We start from the raw sequence: 22,982 nt of genomic DNA on the forward strand, positions 1-22,982 counted from the left end.
TTAATCAAGCTGTAACCCAGCTTGACCCGGTTAATGGGAATGGCCCTGATTAACCATGTGTGCTCAGTCACACAGTGGGAGGTGCCGCCCACACCCACGAGTCATTGGTTCATTAATTAATTAATTAATTAAAGGGTAACAATGAAGCAGAAACAAAGAAGCAGCCAAAGAACAATGAGGGGAGTGATGGTCTTTCTGCGTTATGCTATTAAAAATGATTTATGGGCATACTCCTGGTGATTGATAATTATGAAACATCAAGCTATAAGCTATATCAAATTGCTTACAATTTGAAATTAAGCATTGAATTATGAAAGGAGGATTTTGCGATATGTAACGTAATGATAAAAATAATAGGAGAGAAAAGGTGGCATGATTTTTTAGAGTAGAGATCCAGTATTTGATGGACAATGTTATAGTTGCAGTGAGTTAAAAAAGAAAAAACCTGACCTCTCTCTAATCACTGAAAAAAAATTATTCCTAGATAAACATTTTTTTGATGGTCCTAGAACAAGCCAAACTTTATAGTACCTGGAATAAACCATTTGTTCAATTAATCTCCATGATAGTAAATTATTTTCTTGCTTGGAATTTAGTGCACAAATGATAACTTTATGGTGCTTTTTTTGTAGTTATTCTTGCAGCTTTTATAAAAAGAAACCGTTTGTACATTTTGTTTAGAAAAAGATCCAAGTCAAGAATTGGAATGACATAAGGGTGAGTAAATGACGAGAGATTAATTCTTTAATACATTTCAAATTAAATATATTGGTATATTTAATTAAACATATTAACTGTAGTATATAGAGCATTAGAGTTTCCAGCCAAATAGTAAACGTTCATACACGTTGATGCACACAATATAACACATAAACATACATTAATTGTGACTGTTTGCTAAGCTTTAATGACATGCACATTTGCAAACAAACATGTTTGGTGAAGCAAATGTCATATTGAGTTACCCCTGTGATCCAAATACCTTCTGTATTTGTTCACAATAATAATCGACAGATGTTTATTGACATTAAAAATGTCATCCTTGAATGATTTCTATGGTGGAGTGCTGATGAAAGAGTAGAAGAAACATTTCGCAAACTTTGGTGATCTGACAGATCCCGTTCATTTCACTTTCAGCAATCTGCACATGTGAGGAAAATGTCACTTTTTTTTTTTTTATCTCAGCATTTACCTTCACTCTTTTTATCTGAACATTTGCCTCAGAACAGGAGTCAAAAGAAAAGCCTGGGGTCTTAAAGTTCACAACTTAGTTTTAATTGTTATTATTATGTAAGGGATTGTGAGTAATTGTGAGTTTACATCTCACAATTCTGAGGAAAAAAAGTCAGAATTGCAAGATATGAACTCGCAACTGTGATGGAAAAAGTCAGAATTGCGAGATATAAATTCGCAACAGGAAAATGTCAACGTGAGCAAAACAACCTGGAAGTTGAAAGGCGGGAGAGCAACAAGACATCTCTCATCAATTTTACCCTCAAGACGGGCAGCGAAAGCTTCACAACCCTGTCTTGCGTGTCTGGTAAATTCTCTGATTTAGAGACGCATGGTAGTGGAGGTTATTTTTAATAATTTGAGTGGCACCTGAGCGTGAGACTCTGATGTGTTTTTTTGCGTGAAGGCGGCTGAAGTTATTAGACATGGCGCTTTCGATGTAGCGTCTCACTGAAGCAGCAAATTAACACAAAGACACGGCGACACATTAAGAAAAGGGGGATAGAGAAGAAATATCCGTTTCGTGCTGTATCCTTCCACACTCACCTCTCAATTTCCTTCACTGTTTAATCTCACAATCTGTTCAATGTTGACACATCCATGTGTGTAATGTGGAACCCATCATATATTGAGCAGGTAACTGAGAACGTCGTTTCTCAGGGGCACAACGCGTCTGTATACAAAACACTCTTCTGAGAGGGTTAAATGAGGATATGAAATGCAATCAGCTTGAAATTGCGTTCATATGATAAATCCATAAAAGCGCGATATTTTGTTGAGGCACTTCTAGTCTCAACGCGATTATTCCGTCTGTAGATGTGCACAATTTTAAACAATGAGTCATAACTGTAGGCAGCGCTTTTCATTTAGTATTTCAATTAGGCTAAACACAAACATCTTCTGAGGCGCTTTTTGTCCCCTGAGGGCCAAAAAGTGACAGGTCAGTTGAATCAAAAGGTTTTGCAGCTGGTTGACTGAACAATTTAAGTATTGCTCCAAATCTTTTGTTGTTTTTGTGCAACAAGATAAGCTACAATACTTTTTTTGTTGTAAGAAATGTATGAAACCAACATGTTCACTTAACATTCTATATAGCAGAATATGCATTTCGATCTACTGCACTTTCATCTCAGATGTCCTTGAATCTCATACATTTTTAAGTGTTCAACTAGGTACTTTTTAGTTCCACTGTACATGCAATTCACATTTCATATTTAATATAATAATTGTTCTTATAAAACATTTTTGTCATGAAAGATAATGTTTTGTCTCGCTTTTCACCATACAGGGATACAGGAACGAGAATGGACATGACTCTACATTTCCCAGACCTAATTCAATATGGAAATAAACATGGAGTTGCAGGATGGATGTGATATTTGGCAAATGAGCAAGGTATGCAGCCATATATATATAGTGCAATGTTTACAACAAGTCTTTGTGGGTAAGCAGTTATTATGTAATCATTTATTTGACTTGAATGCAAGTAAATTGTCTTTTTATCAGTTTGCATTTTTCCCGAACATATTTCAATCCCATTTTGGTGTTGCTCATAAAGCGCTTTGAAAAAGCAAGTAAATGAAGGCGACATATTTTATATTTCAGATTTTATCAGTATTTCCCAACACACATTATCATGAAGCTTTTTAATCCCCTGAAGCCACTTAATCTTTATTTCATTCAGACTGGTGACAGAACATACATTTGTCATACTGCATTGTAAAACAATCATAAATACCTCCCCTTACACAAAGCCATTGTGTTTAATTTTATCGTGGGTTTATAACCCCTTCACGTGGGATTTTATCACTAAGCTTGCTAAGCATTTGATCATAAATGTGTACGTGTGTGTGAGTAATAAAACGTTTGGAAATGTGCAGAGAACAGCATTGTTCTAATGGATGTGCAAATTCTGCCTCGGAGGGATAGAAACCACATCACGTTACCATCCCATTTGTGTTCCACTCACCAATTACTTTCATGCTCGGCTTCCCCCCATCTCAGACCGAAAGGAGATTATCTGTATTGCGTCTGAACGCTGCGGTTCCTAATTAAAAAACACAAATGAGAGGCATGTATGCTGATAACACAACTGTGAAAATATGGTCAATGTATAGGTCCCTACGACAATATTTACACATTATGCAATTGTTTTTCTTTGCAGGAAACTAAATATTGATGTCAAAAAATGTGACCCTCTGTGAATATGATGTTTGCTGATAATGCTAAACTCTCAACAGTGTGATGTATCAGTATTAGCGGTTTCTGTCATCTATGGTTGGTTTAGCTAGGTCAGGGATGGAACATGAAATATGACTCGAAATTGGTTGATGTTTATAGTATGTGAATATGTTTTCAATTTATATTCATTAATATTCAGGTGATGTCAGCGAAGGGGTTCCTGTTAAAACCTTTGTTTAGATACAGTTTTTAGATGCTGTTTGCATTGTAGCATTTGCTTGTTGGTGAATCATGTTTTTGAATGATCACAGATTTTCAAAAATGTTCATATATTTTTTTTGGTGACACCATATACAATTTTACAATTTAACATGGTCATATAATCTTTCATGTTAATAAAGGTAAACTGGATTGTCTTGGAAGGCACTACCCAGACCTAATTAATTACAGAAGTAAAGGTGGAGTTGGAGGATGGATGCCAGAGGAATTGTCTAAGAAGTAAGGTATGCAGACAGCCTATAGATTTATGAGTTCATGCACAGAGTGTTTAGATTGCAGTTTTAGCTGTAATTAGCATTTTAGCATCCCAGAAGGGAGTGAATGTCATGATTTAAGTCATGGTGTTATAGAAGGAAAGTCTGATGTACAGTAAGCAATGCGTTATGAAATATTATTTAGTGATATTTAGCATATAGAGTGTATCTGTAATACCTAAAGTGTTTATTTTTTATCTGCAACTGTGTTGCAATGGTATAATATATCTTACATAAAAGAACCAAAACAAATATGAAAAAAAATGACAATGTTTTGTGAGAAAAATGAGAATGAAAAAAACATAAAAATGTTTTTGATGCATTTCAATAAAAAATGTTTTGTAAATAATTAGGTTTATACAGTATCTCACAAAAGTGAGTACACCCCTCACATTTTTGTAAATATTTTATTATATCTTTTCATGTGACAACACTGAAGAAATGACACTTTGCTACAATGTAAAGTAGTGAGTGTACAGCTTATATAACAGTGTAAATTTGCTGTCCCCTCAAAATAACTCAACACACAGCCATTAATGTCTAAACCACTGGCCACAAAAGTGAGTACACCCCCAAGTGAAAATGTCAATGAACTGTGGCTCTCCAGTGCCGGCAGCACTCATGCAGCCCCAGACCATGACACTCCCACCACCATGCTTGACTGTAGGCAAGACACACTTGTCTTTGTACTCCTCACCTGGTTGCTGCCACACACTCTTGACACCATCTGAACTAAATAAGTTTATCTTGGTCTCATCAGACTGCAGGCTATGGTTCCAGTAATCCATGTCCTTAGTCTGCTTGTCTTCAGCAAACTGTTTGAGGGCTTTCTTGTGCATCATCTTTAGAAGAGGCTTCCTTCTGAGATGACAGCCATGCAGACCAATTTGATGCAGTGTGCGGCGTATGGTCTGAGCACTGACAGGCTGAACCCCCACCCCTTCAACCTCTGCAGCAATGCTGGAAGCAATTTCCCAAACACAACCTCTGGATAGCCAGCGGTTTAGACATTAATGGCTGTGTGTTGAGTTATTTTGAGGGGACAGCAAATTTACACTGTTATACAAGCTGTACACTCACTACTTTACATTGTAGCAAAGTGTCATTTCTTCAGTGTTGTCACATGAAAAGTTATAATAAAATATTTACAAAAATGTGAGGGGTTTACTCACTTCTGTGAGATACTGTGTGTGTGTGTATATAGTTCAAATGTTTTATATATTTTCATAGCTGGTAAGAAATATGAATTTTATTCATTGCCATTGAACGCTGTTTGAAATGTTTAACATGAGAACATGTTGAGATCATCAGAAGATAATCTCCTGACAACCTGCTGTTGTCTTTTTTGAGAGTGTAAGACTGTAATTGTTTCAGTGGAGCTACTGATGAAGTCCTGATCTTGATCTTGGATTAGCATCCCTGCTGCAAATACAAGCTAAGATCCATGCATCTGTGAAATGCTATATAAATACATACTCCACCCATCTGGACTTGTTTCTCTATGCACTGAATATGAAATGTTTCATTGTAGAACTATTAACATGTGCATTCTTTTATTACGTATACACTTTGAAGACATCTATTGAATGTATATTTTAAATGATTAGTTTACACATGCAGCACATTTCTTAGAGCTTGTTGCACAAATGCATGCATGCAAACACACACACACCAGGTGGCATCTCTCTACTTCTTCCCATCAACTTAATGAAGATGGATTTATCCAATCTATTCCCTGACACCAGAACCAGAACAAGCCAACCCGTCCCCTGTGTGGTGTCATCCTCCTCTTCTCCTCCTCCTCCTCCTTTGCTCTTTTGTTCCTTCGCCCTGTATTTCCCTCCCGCCGATGGATCAGACCGCCCTGGTGCGCCACCAGACCAAAAAGCGAAAAGGGCAAGAAATTTGTCACCTTCCCCAACAAGACCCTCACCAGGCAAAAGAACAACGGCATTAATCATCTGACATTTCAATATTGTATTACCCTTTCTGCTGAAAATCAAGGGGGTCATTAAATTGGTAAAAGGAGACGGGGTGCAGATCAATAGAACAAGCCTCGAACAGAACCTTGAGCTTTACTGCCGTCTGCAGATTCACAGCTGCTGTCAGTAGGTATGATAGGAGACAGCCTTAACTAATTACCTCTACGTGAAGGGCATGAAGTGGCGTTCAATGCATTGATGGCGGCAGTGAAGAGAACACTTAATCAGCAGGCAATGAATATAAACAGGCAGAGACCACCATAGGGAGCCCCTTGTTTGTGGCATCGTTCGTGATAAGCCGCTGGTATGTAAAAACAACATACAACGTTGAATTGCGTACAGTATGTCGAAATGCTTTAGACAAGGGTAGAGTTTGAGAATGTGCCTTCCAAATGTTTTCACGTTCTGTTTTTGGTACGAGGCACAGGGAAAGCTTTTCTTCAAGAATGAATTAAAAGGAGCGACAAGCTAATAGCGAGAGATACCTCAGTTGTTTCTCTTCGCGTTCACAAGCCTCTCCTGGCCATTCACCCGTGTCTTCATCATTCATCATGCTGCAATCGCTGTGTGTCTGTTCAGCAGGTCATTTAACTACAAAAACATGCCAATTTAGCGTGTTTGTGTGTTCGCGGACATCTTCAAACGCTGTTTGGACATGGTCAATCATTGTGGTATTTTAGCTTGGTAATTGTTAGAGTTCAGGTCTGTGACTGTGGAGCTCTTAACAAAACAAAGTGATTAAAGAGTTTAGTTTTTGAATGAATTGGATGTTGTTGCTTCGTTTCATTTGAAAGTAGTTTTTTTAGATAAAAAAAAACATTCTCCTACCTTAAAGGGAAACTCCACCCAAAAATGAAATTCTCTCATCATATACTCACCCTCCTGCTGTCCCAGATGTATATTAGTGCTGTCAAATGATTAATCGCGATTAATTGCATCCAAAATAAGTTTTCATTTACAATATATATGTGTGTGTGTACTTTGCATATTTATAATGTATATATAAATACACACACATGCATGTATATATTTCAGAAAAATGTTTATATATGAAATATATTTATATATAATATAAATTATATGACTATAAATATATACATGCAAATATTTAAAAAAATATATACTGTATGTGTTTGTATTTATATATACATAATAAATATAGCACACACACATATACTATGTAAACAAAACCTCCTATTTTGGATGCGATTAATCACGATTAATCTTTTGACGGCACTAATGTAGCCTATATTACTTTAGATAAACACAAATGAAGATTATTACCACAAAGATTGTTGTTCATACAAAGTGAACACAGTGGGGAAACTAACATTTTACACTTTTTAAACCATTTTTAAACTACCAAAACCATTGCTTTTGGCCAACTGTCACACACCGGGTTAATGAGTTCTCGTTTTATGTCAGGTTTCACAACACGCTTTACACATGTCCAGAACTGATGATTGTATCAATTACAGTCGTTTTTTCTAAAAATCTTTGTTCATCTGAAGAAAGAAAATCGTATGTATCTGGGCATAGGCGGGTTAACCATATGGGCAATTGGGCAAGTGCACCACTCAAATAAATGTTCTGCGGCAAAACAAGCGATGTATTCTCAAACGTCTATCTAGCTGTGGCCTATACATAGGCTACCCTTTCATCAGAACGTACAAAGACTTGCTTTTAAATTAAACTTTTGTGCAATCTATCTTAGAATCATTCAATCCCAACAATAATTATATTTTAGCATTAGAAACACTACTTTTACTAAAGATCTTACACATACTGGTCGATTAACCATTACAGAAAAATAACAATGGTAATTTTGGTAATCACCTACTTAGTTTAGGGCAGCTGTGGCACAAACCTATTGGGTGGTGGCCTAATAAATTTGTTAAGCACTGTATATGTAATTGCAAACAAGACTATGCACTCATTGTTGCATTTCTGAAAACACCCTTTGTACACAAGGGAGTAAAACATTAGAAAATATTTTTGTAAATTAAATATAAATGAATGAAAAAATGAGCTGAGGACAACAATGACTCTAAAAAGATTATCCACTCTTTCATTTTTTTTCCATAGAGTCTGAAGTGATTAACAGATTGGATTATTATGCCTGTAACAGTTGGCTTCACTAGTTATAAAATGTTTCAATTTGCTGCATACAGTTCAGATTTATATCACATCTTAGAACAGATTACACCTGTAAGAGGTGGGTTCACAAGTTATAAATAATTTATATCATAATATATCATATAATATAATAATTATATAATAATTTCAGAGTACACTGTAAAAAGTGGTAACCTGATTTTGTAAGGATTTTTGTAAGCTTTTTATCAGATCAGTTTATTAATATAAAATTTTGCAAAAAAATGTCACTCTAGGTGTCGTTGCCCAGGGGCACCAAAGAGTCTTAATCCGCCACTGCATCTGGGGAAGTATGAGTGTAAATAACGAGACAATTTCATTTTTGGGTGGAGTATCTCTTTAACTTACTATGAAAAGATAGTCATTCGTTGGTATCATTTGATTAAAACAAACAAAAACAAACCAACTTTCGTTGGTTAAATTCCCTGAAATGTTTGGCCCTACGTTTCTTTGAGCATCCTCACCAGTGGGGGACCTGTTTTTGCATTTACATTTAGTAATGGTTGTAGCTTAGAAATTGCTTCACTTTTAATACTAGCAATAATGATTGAGCTGGGAAGAAGGATGAATCAAATAATGAGCAAATGCATGAAGGACTGTTCCTGTGCAACTCCTCTTTTGAGATGAAATGGTTCCATGATTTTTTTTCTTTGTAATGCAACATTTAGCTGTTTTTGCAAATTAATGTAATAGAAAGGTTCAGTCTGAAACCGTTACCATGTGGCATTGCAGGTCTGTAAGGAATCATGCCATTTATCTTCTTGGCATGTCATTCTTTTTAATCATTGGTTTATAGAGACATCTTGATGCATAATTCATCAATTCATTTTCCTTTAAGATAGAGCAGAACGTCTTTGTCAGCAACTGTTGATTGCTTCACACTTTTACTTCCAGTCGGTCGCCGTCGATTTGGCTCGTTCCAGTGCTTTTGGCAGGGAGATAGTTGCATAAATTTGACTGAGCATCTTCCTGGCTATGCGATGGAGCCTTATAATGTAATTGGTGAAAACTAATAATAAAGTTGATGAAAAACTGGCCGTGACTCATTGGCTGATGGGACGGGTGAGGTTACGTCAGCCTGTGAGATGTGCAGGACCGACTGCGGGAAGGAGAGGTGAAGTTCGTCCAGGTTAATTGTATAAGGTCTGAGCACGGATGGAGTGAGTTCTGCTGAGCTGAGCACTGGAAGGACTTATTAAAATGGAGTTATTAAAAAAACCTGCAGTTTGGTAGCCGTGAGACTCAGGGGAGGACCAGCACTACATCTGAGAGAAAGACGATTGGAGAAAAGTCGGGCATCAGTTTAATTGAATTTGACAAATTCGTCCACAAAGTTCGGAGAAATTTTCCAGGGAGAGGAGCTGTTGTTATTTTAAGTTCTCGTCTTAGCAGGAGACATGCTGTAGAAGGAAAAGGATGTGCAGGAAAAAGGGAGGGAAAAGAAAGAAAATGAAATGAGATGAAGGACTGGGGGAATGGTATGAATGAATTAAAGAAAGGAACACTCTAAAAAGAAATTCAGCCAATCTATTACCACCACTTAAATAAATGCATGGTTGCAAGTTAAAAATTCTAAATTATTGATTTAATTAAATCTTTTATGGTGTAAACATTATTTTGATAAATTCTAGTAAAATAAGCTGTTCACTTTGAATGAATAGTTAATCCAAAAATGCAGAATGTAAATGAGTTTGTTTCTTTATCAAAACAGACTTGGAGGAAATTAACATTATATCATTTGCTCTCCAATGGATCCTCTGCAGTGAATGGGTGCCATCAGAAGAGGAGTCCAAACAGCTGATTAAAAAAAAAAACCACAATAATCTACAAGTAATCCACACCACTCCAGTTCATCAATTAAAGTCTTAAGTGAAAAGCTGTGTGTTTGTGATTAACACACATAATGGATTACTTGTGGATTAATGTGATGTTTTTATCAACTATTTGGACTGTCATTCTGATGGCACCCATTCACTGCAGAGGGTCCATTGGTGAGCAATTGAAGTATTGCTAAATTTCTTAGGAGACAAAAAGAAAATGCATTCACTCCACAAATCAAAATCCCGTCATCTCTTCTCCAGAGAAGATGTTATAAATGAAATGGAGTGAACCGGGTGAATGAGGGTGGTGGGTGAGCAGGTGGGATTGATCTACACGGGTCTCAGTGGGCAGCAGCAGACAGTAGGATGGCGTTCCTGACAGCATACAGCTGTTACTATTAATTTCCTCCAGTTATGCATGTGGGGTTAATTAAACCAGTTTGGGTGAAAAATAAGACATGCATTTCCTAACAAAGGACATTAGGTTAAACCCTACACATCTCCACAGCAGAAAATGCTGAATGTTTGCCTGTATTAGCTCAGAATTTAGCGTCTCATTTAACTAGCGAGAGCGCTCATTAGCCCCGCAACAAAGCTAGATTCGATGATTTGTTCATTTAATTTTTGCTCGCCTCCATTTATGTTCTCAAAACAAAAAGCTTGCATTTTCTAGTCAAGCACATGCGGTTTTCAAATAAATGAGCCATTTTCTTTCTCAGCCTGAGTTTGGTGAAGCTAACGGCTGTGTGTTTGGGTCAATTCCGAGTCCCTCGTTGCTATCAGAGTCGTCAGGTACTGAAAGTCGTCTTATAATAATGACCGCATTGTACAGTCAGTCATTTCTAGGCTACATAGATTCATAATATTAGCAGCACAGTCAGTGTCTGTGTGTGTACTAGCTTTAATCACCTGTGCCTCATTGTGCGCAGCATACACACCTTAGCTCATTAAAATGATGGATCGAGCCAGAGGGGAAGCTCTCGGTTGCTCCAGATTTGTTCTCGTTTAAAAGGTGTTTAATAGGGGAACACCTGTGGGGAACTGCTCTCGTTTTCTGACAGCAACCAAGACGCCTGGCAGATGCACAGGAGAAGGCATGCGTTTGACATTTTACTTTCTGTATGTCCCAATATTTGTCTGTGGATTTTCAAATGGAGTGTATATAGTTGTCATTGTGCAGTGGCTCTCTATAAAGGTTGCGCTGCAAACTATTCCTTCACAAAATCGACTTGTCGGCGGGTTGCCTACATGACTAATAGGCCTGATATAATGAGGCTGGTTTTTGGTTCTGATCAGACACATTTATTAAGGGACCGTTATTCATACGTTTCAAAAAATAGATGGGATGTAACAAAATAGGGAACACAGGGCCTCTGTTCAGTGAGAACAATGCTCAATGCAAATACTAAAATTAATCTAACCATGTGTGGTTTTGTATAGTTAGAATAGTAAAATAAATAGGCACATAGCAATATTTAGTTGAGTTAGAGAAAATGCTTCTCATATCAACTGTGTACGGTATTTTTTTCACAAATTAGTCTAATATGGCTACAACAAATTATATAGTGTTTTATGGCTAGTATAATATTTTTATATTTTATGGCTAATATTAAGTGTTTGTTCTTGGGTGGTAAATCACACATATGCGGTTTCTGCATTGTTAATTTTCTTAGTCAATATTTGACTATTAGTTGTTAATATTTTTGCATGTTTTCGGCCCTATGAAATTTATTCACTGATGAAGGCAAGTAGGCTGTGTTGTGCTGTGTTGCATAATGAAAAAGTAAAAAATAATAAATGTATTGCAATAGTGAAAACGTTTGATTTTTAAGGACATATTAGCTACTTTTTACTTGATCTCCAGTTTAAAAACCCCAGTCTCAAAACTAGCTAAAAAACACTGCTATTGTCTGATATTTGCATTTAAAAAAAAAATTAAATTTATAGTAGTAACCTAATATTTAAATCCTGATAAAACTACTTTAAATTGTTTTCATTTTTCTGGGATCTAAGAATAAGTGAGTGCATAGTGTATTTTGGTAATTAGTTTGGTATCGAATATTCATCAAATTTAAAATAAAAATCCACATTCGAATGCAAAAATGTTGCATTTGAATTTTAGGTGTGCGTTAAGGAGGCAGCCTTATCAGCGGCGCACGAGATGCGATGATGAAGTAAGTGTCATTGCATTATAATGTTTTTGTTAACCTATCCAGTTGAAGCCACTGGGTGTGGCGCTGCGGCGTTGTTTATTAAAAATATTGCGGAAAAAGAGAACATCAATGCGGAGAAGATCTTGTTTACATCAAAACTGAAACCAAGCCGTTCACACAGAACACATATTTTGCGCATTTTCTAGAGGGACATCTATCACCGTTGCACTCGTATCTCGCGATGTAAGTGTCATTGCATTATAATGTTTTTGTTAGCCTATCCAGTTGAAGCCACTGGGTGCGGCGCTGCGGCGTTGTTTATTAAAAATATTGCGGAAAAAGAGAACATCAATGCGGAGAAGATCTTGTTTACATCAAAACTGAAACCAAGCCGTTCACACAGAACACATATTTTGCGCATTTTCTAGAGGGACATCTATCACCGTTGCACTCGTATCTCGCACAAAGGAGCCGCATGTTTAGAAAGCCATGTAAAATTAATGCAAGTTTAACTTTGAAAAAAAACAAAACATATTGAGACTTTATGGCGGGGTTTTTTCCCCATCCCTCTGCATCTCATGTTTTTAAATGAAAAATGTACTCTGTGTGATTGGCTTTCCGCCCTTTGTATTAAACTATGCATACATACATGATGCTGTTTTGTTTATAGTTGTTGAAGCAACTTAATTGTAATTGGTTTATATACATTATTTTAAACATCATGCACTTTTTTTCACAGATAGTCGTTATCTTATGCTTTGAATAAACGTGCCTTAGTAATATTTTGCTTGATGCACCCTCTTGTGGCCTCAGAAGAGAAGCCAAAGGCTATTCTTCACCATAACTGAAATTATGCATTTTAAATTAGAATATAATTCGAATTTTGATCATATTTAAGTTCAAAATTCGAATTTAGTTTTTCAGCCATTTTGACAGCCCTACTTAGCATAGTCATATACTTCTATTTACCATCAGTACTTCAAACAAACCTAATTAAATTACTATTTGGCATTTTAGGCACTATATAAAAAGGCAAGAAGGCTCTAATGGATTGCACATTTCAATATATAGGTGCAGTGTCCAATACATAGTACAATACACAATGCTCTAATGGGATTTTATTTTTTATCATTTATATCTTTAAAGAGAACCAACCACAAGTGACATTCTTGAGGTACAGTTATCCATGTGTTATGGTGGGGTTTTTTTTAGGGTCAGGTTTGTGTCCTAGGTGATGGGTTCAAGTGTCACAAAATGTATCATAGTGAATTAATCACAAAACAAGCCGGTCAGTTTCAGTATTTTGATTTAATTTTTTTTTCTTCATTTTTTATATGCTTTTTTGTTTTAAGAAACAAATGCTTGCAGATGTCAAATGAATTAACACTCACATCCTCACCTCTTTTAGATCAACTGTGACCAACACAGCCAACCCATGAGAGCTGGGTCCTCGGCCAGCCAATCACGAACACCCCAGATTCTCAAACCGACACCCACTTCCTGTTAAGTGCATATGTGAATCGAAAAATGTTTTCTTTTTTAATAACGAAAGTGCACAGGTGGAGCAATACTTTCGTAAACACAACATCCCTGCATTAATTCCTGTATATTTCATTTTTGCAGGATGCCTGGAGCTGGAATGAGAATCTGGAAAAGACACCGAAGGTAAGGATGCAGGGATTCGTTTCCATTCATTCACTCGTTTGTAAACAGCTTATTCTTTTTTCTTTTCTCATAACCCTACATCAACAGGTTTAACAAGGCCTTTTGTCGTACCATCCGCGCTCCCCTCGCGTAAGACAAAAAGGTTAATCAATAACATGGTTCAACATAAAGTTTAGTGATTGTGCTTTTAAAACCAAAGTCAAACATAGAACAACAAACATCGACAATGACAAAAAAAAGAATAACAGTGCATTACAAAAAACAAAAACGAACAAACAATAACTCTCAAAATGTGGCACTTTTCCTGGGGCAGTTTAAACACTATGACAATTTACAACCAGGATGGCGGCTATAAAAAAAATTATATTAACTGGCGTAATTTTAAAATTATTCAAATAAGCCAAGGAAGACAAATTTAATGTACCACAATGGATTATAAAAGACAGTTAGATATGTATACACGTGTATGTACATGTCAGCCAGTCCCTTTGTGCCTGGAGTTTCATTACAGTATCCGCTGACTGACAACCTTCTCGCCAAGGTGAACAAAGCCATAATCGTTTTCAGGAGCTAACGGACGCATCATATTGCATTGGAATCAAAACAAAACCGCTTTAGCCCCTCTCAAATGCACCCTTCGTTTTTTTGTTTTTTTGTTTTCTTCTGTCTTTTTTCTTCTTTAAATGCACATTGAAAATTAAGGTAAATAAATGAAGAATGGTTGGTCAGTTTTCCAAACGTGACTCTGGGTCGGTAGTTTTCAGTAAAAGATACCGCCGAGATGGTCAAACTGCGCTGAAGAATCAAAACAAAACCGCTTTAGCCCCTCTCAAATGCACCCTTCGTTTTTTTGTTTTCTTCTGTCTTTTTTCTTCTTTAAATGCACATTGAAAATTAAGGTAAATAAATGAAGAATGGTTGGTCAGTTTTCCAAACGTGACTCTGGGTCGGTAGTTTTCAGTAAAAGATACCGCCGAGATGGTCAAACTGCGCTGAAGTTGGTTGCTGAGGAACTTTAGACAGCCATTTTTTTAATATCTTCAGCTCTCCATCATCTGAAAAGAAAAGATTGAAGAATTATAGCAAACATCATACAAGGAAACCATAAATATTTTCCATCCAAAGAGCACAGTATTGTTATTTTACTTGTTATTTCTATACTATTATAGTATTCGTTTTGAATTTGCTTTTATCTTTATATATCCATTTTTCCTTTTTTTCAGTTTTTGTAATTTGATGTGCTTTTGTAATGTTTTAGAATTGTCAGTTCTTTTTTGTTATATTTAAATGTATCTTTTTCATTTCAGTTTAAATTTTTTTGTCAAACATTTCCAGTTTTAATTTTGACTAACTTAATTTTTTTTTTTTCAGTAAGTTGCAAAAGCAACATTTCTCATTTCAATTAAAGTGCTTCCATCTAATTCGATTTTTTTTGTTAATGTTTATTTCAGTTACATTTTTTGTCATTTAATTACTTGAGCAGAAATAGTTGCTTTGGCAACAAACTAAAATAAGATAGTTTAAAATAAGTTTTTCGTATAATATTTATGTTTCAGATTTATTTAAATCACCAAATAATAATAATAGTTTAAATTAACATTAACAACACTAGTCACAGGTGCTCTGGTTTGTATCTTGTCCAATATATAAATATGGTTGACCAAAGATTGCAATTGACCAATCAGAATCATGTATTCCTTCCATTTCCGGGTATCTTAGAAGTGAGGACGCACCTCAAGCTCCTCCCCTCCTGTCTGGAAGGCTCCTATGGTGTTTAGCCCAACATCTGCAGGGTTTCTGCGGGCCCCCGGAGCCCCTTCACCTCTCCGTCGTCCACCGGACCCTCGAGAGGACAGTGAACTGGAGGAGCTGGGGTCTCTTTCTCCACGAGGATTGTGGACGGCTGGGAAAGATGGGCGACTGTAAGGTAGGATGTCCTCTGATCCTGAAAGAGACATGAAGATGACAGGTAAGTGACTTGAGCATTATTTACTATAGTATTTAACATCAGAAAACAGGACTGTAGCGCAGTACCTGGGTGCTGGCGGCTCTTATGGCTTGCACCGGCATCTTGTTTGCTGCTTTTCCCCGTCCTCTGACCCTTCTGTACATCCTGGCCCTCCCGCCGTTCTGAAGAGCTGGTCCGGGTGTCCGAGCCATCCCGGGGTCTGGGTCCGCCCGAACCCGTCCGCTTGTCCTTGCCATCAGCAGAACTGGATCTGGGCGACATGGCCCCCCGTGGGCCCTCCGGGATGGTTTTGGCCGGGTGTGTTGGAGACTTCAGCATAGCCGGAGGAGGAATCGGAGGAGGGGGGAGATCTGTGAGAAAACAAAATGAAAAGTATTTATTTTGTGTGAATATTTGATCTGTTTGACATTATAGCTTGCCATCCACCTTATTTTTTTTTTACAAGACAGGTGTGACAATTTGTAACTTGAATGTGAAGAGATATCCCCTTCCAGAGACTTTTTTTTTGTTAATGCAAACAGCATACATTTTGCTAGAAATGTGTATTTTTATTGGAATTTTCCTTTCTTAATTTAATAGTTAAATTAAAATATATATATATCCTACAAAAAAATAAATATTTTACAATAAATACAATAAATGTTTTTAAAATATAAAAAAGTGTTGAATTAAGGGCTATACTATAAAATATGTCCATATTAAAATCCATAAAAATGGCAATTTTTAATTTAATCCCAGTGCCATTTATGCATAAAATTATGCATTCTTAGGTAAGGCTTTCATTCTCTTGAGAAGGCTTCAAAAATATTTACTATTGGCACAACTTTTTTTCCTGTTTTCTACTTCAGCTGGGGAAAAAAAACAATTGAATAGAACTTCTGTCATTATAATCATGTAGGTTTATTGGTATGGATATCAGAGTGGGGTTTGTATGTGTGTACTGAGAAATTTGTGTTTGTAATCGGACACAAATATAATGCATCAAAAGGTGACATTTTAAGGGTTAAAATCCTGAAAATAAATTAATTTTTGGTAGTTATGATCAGGACCGTTGGTTAAAAAAAAGTTAGTGAAAGCAAGAAAAATATACAATTGTTTTGACACCGCGATGTGGCTTTTTTTTTTACTGACACGGAAGGGTTAATGCATTGTCGTAATACTATTCGCATTGGTTTGTAGCACAGATTTACCACACTTTGTTTTAGTTTTAGTTAGTTAGCGGCTAATGAATGAGAAGTCTCGTACATTTACAGAAACTAGCTTACTTCCGCGTTGCAAAATAAGGTGGATATTCACACATGCTAGTGTCCTTCAGAAGCAGACGATCAGCTAATTGACACCAGAACTCATTTGTCTGGCACCCGGAAGGTGCCATGGAAACACAGCTGTGCTGTTGCATCGCAACCCTCCAAACAGCTGCACGCTGGAGCTCTTTCCCACCGCGGCGCCGCTAGCCAGTCGAGAAACTGTGAATGACGGTTCATCACTGTCACTGGATGTCTCCACGCTTCCCGTGCCAATTATTCAGGGTTGTCGTTCTCGTTCTTTTTAGCATCAGCTAAAAAAGTCGTCCGAGCTCTGTGCGTGACGGATCTCGTAAACTTGTGCCAGAGACATTGAAACCTGATTCAATTTCAAATCAACATGCATATATAAAATGACATCCCAATAGGCGCCAGAGTCACAAATACACCCGTATTACGCAAACATTGCGTCACTAAGACTAAGTGCTAAAATGGTGCTCGGGTGCTGCGTCTACATTTTTCCCCGTTCAAGGTCAGAGCACACCTGACGTCTTCACCGAGCGCGTGTCTCGTTTTGTCGGGGAGAGCTTAGCACTGCTTCATCACTGCTCTGACACTCAGCAAAATACGAGAAGGGTCAGTGGATGGTGGATGTGGATGGTTTTTATAAGCCCTGTGGTGTCTTCCAGTAGTCAGGTGGCGGATCGATGCCAGGATGAGAGAGACGGGCCGCATTTCACAGGAGCAGAAGAGAGCTGTTAGATTTACGAGAGGGGTGGAAGAAGGAGGGAGGGCTCTCGCTCTGCTTTATACAACAGCTAGCACTGCTGTTCTTATTTGTGTGAGTAGTGCCTGCACTGCCGTGAAATTACTAGTAGTGTAAAACACGTCCTTTCTTGCTTAGATGTGGTATGAATGATTGATGTTTAAGTTCTTATGAGTGCTTTTTTGCACTCAAAAGTTTGGTCTCGGTAAGATTTTTTTTTTTCAGCTAGCACTGCTGTTCTTATTTGTGTGAGTAGTGCCTGCACTGTCGTGAAATTACTAGTAGTGTAAAACACGTCCTTTCTTGCTTAGATGTGGTATGAATGATTGATGTTTAAGTTCTTATGAGTGCTTTTTTGCACTCAAAAGTTTGGTCTCGGTAAGATTTTTTTTTTTTAAAGATATGAATACTTTTGCTCAACAAGAATACATTGAATTGATTAAAAGTGGAAGTAAATACATTTACAATCCAATTACAATTCAAGAGTTGCGTTACAAAATTATGCTCTTTTGAACTTTCTATTCGTCAAAGAATCCTGAACAAAATGCATACATTTTCACAAAAATATTAAGCCTCACAACTGTTTTCAACATTGATAATAATATGAAAAATTCCTTCAGCAAATCAGCATATTAGAATGATTTCTGAAGGATCATGTGACACTGAAGACTGGAGTAATGAGGCTGAAAATTCAGCTTTGCATCACAGGAATATATTACACTTTAATCTGAAAATTGACAGATTAAATGTAAATTAGATTAAATTACATTTGGAAATAGATATTTTAAACTTGAATGCTATTACACAATATTGCAGTTTTTGCTGTATTTTGATCAAATAAATGCAGCCATAGTGAGCAGAACAGTTATTTAAAAAAACCTTCCTAACCCCAGACTTTTGAACAGTAGCTTATGCCTTTGCAAATGCATCAGCTATTTATAAAATTGGTTGAAATGATATTATAAATCAACTCAAACTGCTTTACACATGCCATTCAATTTTACTTTTTTTATTATTTCTTATCACTTTAACATTGTTTTATATATATATATATAAATCATTAATTATTTAATTTACTTTTAATTGTTTTTATTACATTTGGCATCATTTTAACATTTAGTTTTTTATTATTTTTTCACAAATTATTATAAATTCTCTAATTTACTGTAAGATTTAATTTATGAATATTAATATATTTTTATCATTACTAGTAATTGCTTAACATATGCTATTCAAACACGGACATAACACCTATTTCTAAAGTTTTATTTTGCCTGGCTGCAGTGAAAAGAAACAGAACTGGTGTCGACCTACCAGCGTTGCCAACAGAATTTGGTTTTCCCGCAGAATTGGGCTACTTTTACAACTTGCAAATATTATTCAGCTGCTTTACAAATTTTCTAACTCACATTTGCTTCAAAACGTTTGATAACCAAAGATATCCTTCAGCAGTCCTGCAGAAAACTGTTCTTGAAATCTGAAAACAAACTTCTAATAGAAACTTGCAAAAGGAGGAAACTAAGACAAAGAGAGAGAAGAACGTCTGGAAAAGACTGGCTCTTTTCTCTCCAGACAGAAGTGGAGGCAGATGAAAGGTTAACAGGGCCTTCTGGAGAGGAGTTGGAGGAGGACGAGATAATAAGCCTGGTGTCACCCAAAGCACTGAGCAAACAAGAGCAAAATGAACAGAGGCGGGGGGAGTGTGTGTTTGACGCCTGGTATTTGGGGGGGTTGGTAGGCAATCTGTGTTTCAGATCATTTAGTTTTGAGTGTGTTTGTGTGAAGCGCATTCAAACGACAACCTTCTTTTCCGTGCGAGACGCTGTATTTAACCCTCCCACACAGCGCAACTCGATGAAGGCCTATCAAAACAAATCACACATTCAACAGAAACTTGAGCCGACACAGACTGATCAATCTGGGTCTCTTCAGCGGCCAACAGCGAACAAAGACGAGAGAGAGAGGGAGCGGAGGAGATTAGAAGAGGGGGAGGAAGAGATTACAGTGAAGGACAGATGAGAGGGGCTAGTTGATCTGATAGAGTCGACCAAGGCCTGTGTGTGTCTGATATTAAATCTTAGTGTCAACACACAAGGCCAACTGACTCAGTGATGAGACGCAGCAGATGAGACCGTGTGCACAAATACACACTCTCACAAATGCGAGCAGAAAGTTTGGATGTGTTTGTGAGCACTTCCTTTTGCAGTTCCACACGCATCACACGCCGATAACGTGACCTTTCTGAAGCCTTCAGTGAGAGAGCTCTTCAGTGAAGCTTTTGCACCTGCTGCTATTTCATTAGAGACTGAAGCAGAGTGGTCACTTATGACACACTGTAGGTGGACGCCGCCGCTCCCTCGCTCTTTATGATCCTGTTCTGTGCAGATTAAATGTTTGGAAGATGCTTGTTGTCTTATACTTGTGTGTGGGTAGTTGATGCATAGCATCCATGGACTTTTTAAATCAACTTCAACATTTTAGGTTAAATCAACGTGTATATGAATGTATGACCACCATTTTGAATGGATCACAAGGGATGTGTGAACAATATGTTGATGTGTGAACAAAATGAATCGTTGTAATGAACTGGTCAAAAAGACATCAGTGTCACACAAGTTATCGGTTTGAACTAGTCTAAAATCATTCAGAGCAGCTGTTTACGCACTGAATTATGTTCATAGCATAGTCATAAGCAAAAAAAATCATATATATAAATTAGATTATAATATTAAATTAAAAAAAATAACAAAAAAATATAATGTTACCAAAATAATATTATTCATAATATTTGAAAAAAAAAAATGTATTTAGTGTAATGTATATTACAACTTTGTAATCATTTTAATGATTAAAAAAACTATTATTATTATTTTCTTAAAAATAGCGTAACATAATGTCAATTATAATATTTATAATTGTTTTTATTTTAATAAATCATTATAAATTGTTAAATTAAATTTTCTATATATATATATTTTTTTATAAATTATAATATTTAATATTTTGGTAACATTTTAATGTTTAGTTTGAATTTCATAAAATTTTACAATTTTAAATTTTTCATAAAATAATATACATTATTTAATTTACTTTTAAATGTATTTTATTTTATAAATTGTTGGTATTAATATTATTATTATTATTAATAATAATAAATTAACAAATTATTACAAATATAATATTCAATATGTTGGTAACATTAAAATTTTCCATAAAATATTATGAAATTATTTAATTTACTTTTAAATGTATTTTATTTATAAATTGTTATTATTATTATTAATAATAATGAATACAAATGATTAAAAATATATATATATTGTAATTAGTTTTATTTTGAATTTATGTTTTTGTAGTATTTTAAATTTTTTACTATATATTTTCTTCACTTAAAAATGAAAGAAAAAAAAAAAGTAGATAAGTATTTAGTATTCATGATTCATGACTGAAAGCAGAATTGTGTGTGGACGTACCCTCTGTGTAGGCCTCTCGACGCTGGTAGCCTGTCTGAGCAGCTGGATGTTGTTTTTGCCTCTTTAGGGGCCTCCTCTGACCCGGGGCTGCGCTAACGTTACTGTCTGTGGACACTGGGCTGCATGGACGGTGTCCCGCAGGGAGGTTTTGGTATTTCCGTGCTGCTGGCAAATTAGAGGACAGAGGGTTTGCTTAGTTTAGCTCTATTAAAGGCCGCAGAATTGACTACAAATTAATGTAGTCGCTGTAGGATGTATAGTATTACAGTTAGTGTCTCCATTTAAAACCATTATTTCATTTAAATTCATGAGCAAATATTAGGAGTTTTTGGTGGGGCACCTCCATATCTTCCACAATTTGGCATATTTCTAAGTAAAACAGAATATTTTATGGAAAATAATGTAGGCTGGGCTCGAGTTTGTCCATAAAAATGGATTATAGGATTATATTATTAGACCTATTTTAATTATGCACAATAACATTAGGAACGTTTATTAAGAAAGCATATACACTTTCCAGTACCTCCAGACACTGGAAGCTGATGGTGGCCTTTCCCAGGATGCTTTGCCACGCGTAAACCAGCATATTCGGCCGCAGCTGCCACGGCCTGGGCGAAATCAGCATCGGTAAAGAAAGATCCGTCCGATGAGCTGACGGCGCTGGAGCGACCCGACGAGGCGTTGTCTTCCTCTGAAGCCGAGCCCCAGCCGTTGATCATAGACCCGGTGACGGAGCTCTCCAGGTCACAGGTGCTGGAGGCCGGGGTCTGTTCCAGGCCCCGCAGGAGAGCCCTCTGCTGGGGCAAGTGCTGCTGGTGAGGGTGGGTGTGGAGCTGGTGGACTCGAGCCACCTCCGCATCCATCTCGTCACCCTCTTCCTCGTCCTCTTCTTCCTCCAGGCCGTCCGTGTCCAGACCCAGGGGGCTGGAGATGTAGCCGTATGTGTGTGGAGGGGAGAGGGGGCGTGGTGGAGGGGGTGGGCTCACCAAGAGTCGCCTAATAGAGGACGACAGACGTCAAATGCATGAAACTGTAAATGGTTCAAAAAGAAAAGCATTGTTAAGCTGCTGCAGCTGGCGTACCTGCGCTCGTGTAGGTCAGGGTTATCCTGCAGCATGGGCTGCATCTCCTCCTGAGGGGACGGGGTGAGGGTCGCGGTGGACTGGTGACTGTAGGATACGGCGGCAGGTGAGGAAGCTGCTCCCCGTACAGGCGGCGTAGGTCCGCGCTCCAGCTCCACCTCGTCCTCCTCCTCTTCTAGCTCGTCAGGTTGCAGATACATACGAGACGGCGGCAAAGGGCACTGCAGGTCTGTGTCATAACTGAAGAGAAAACCAAAAAACATGACCACTTTGAAAAACAATCGTCACATCTTGTGATCTTTAGTTTCTAACTTACATATTATGTGTAATCATTAGAATTTAATGTTTACTAACGACTTTTTTGTAAGTTGCTGTACAAACTGTCTGACAAATGTCTTTAAAATAATATTTATTACTTTTACTATTTTAATTTGTATTAATATTTTGTTGATTTATTAATCCATTTAATATTATTTTAAATATAATTTTATTTGTCTTATTAAAGTTTTATATATATATATACACAATATTAATAGTTATTAATAATGTTATTTTTAAAATAGAAATTTTAATTTTTATTTGTATTATTAATATTGTTGCTTTATTAATTTAATATTACTTTATTTTTTAAAGTATTTCTTAAAGTGTGTGTATATATATATATATATATATATATATATATATACAGTGGGTACGGAAAGTATTCAGACCCCCCTAAATTTTTCAC

At 36.7% G+C, this 22,982-nt stretch overlaps 1 protein-coding gene and 1 long non-coding RNA gene across 4 annotated transcripts in view; one reads left to right on the forward strand and one right to left on the reverse strand.

Annotated features, from left to right (window-relative positions):
- Positions 1-1,419: 1,419 nt before the first annotated feature.
- LOC107585808 (uncharacterized) lies at positions 1,420-6,594 on the forward strand. The gene is made up of 4 exons (XR_001609287.1): positions 1,420-1,540; positions 2,522-2,628; positions 3,816-3,917; positions 5,693-6,594. It is a non-coding gene; the product is annotated as an uncharacterized lncRNA (long non-coding RNA).
- A 7,971-nt stretch (positions 6,595-14,565) lies between these two features.
- LOC107585730 (roundabout homolog 1-like) overlaps positions 14,566-22,982 on the reverse strand; it is a 48,946-nt gene continuing 40,529 nt past the window's right edge. For 2 of the 3 annotated variants that reach the window (XM_016272878.1, XM_016272876.1), the window contains 6 exons: positions 22,256-22,495; positions 21,697-22,169; positions 21,174-21,338; positions 15,756-16,040; positions 15,455-15,666; positions 14,566-14,776 (listed from right to left, as the gene is read on the reverse strand). In XM_016272878.1, the coding sequence (XP_016128364.1) occupies positions 14,762-14,776; positions 15,455-15,666; positions 15,756-16,040; positions 21,174-21,338; positions 21,697-22,169; positions 22,256-22,495 (1,390 nt within the window). In that variant the 3' untranslated portion in view covers positions 14,566-14,761. The remainder of the gene's footprint in view (positions 14,777-15,454; positions 15,667-15,755; positions 16,041-21,173; positions 21,339-21,696; positions 22,170-22,255; positions 22,496-22,982) is intronic. The other variant, XM_016272877.1, reaches the window with a different exon arrangement.

The sequence above is a fragment of the Sinocyclocheilus grahami genome, unplaced genomic scaffold (assembly GCF_001515645.1).
Source record: "Sinocyclocheilus grahami isolate Dianchi unplaced genomic scaffold, SAMN03320097.WGS_v1.1 scaffold74.1, whole genome shotgun sequence".
Lineage (NCBI taxonomy): Eukaryota > Metazoa > Chordata > Actinopteri > Cypriniformes > Cyprinidae > Sinocyclocheilus > Sinocyclocheilus grahami.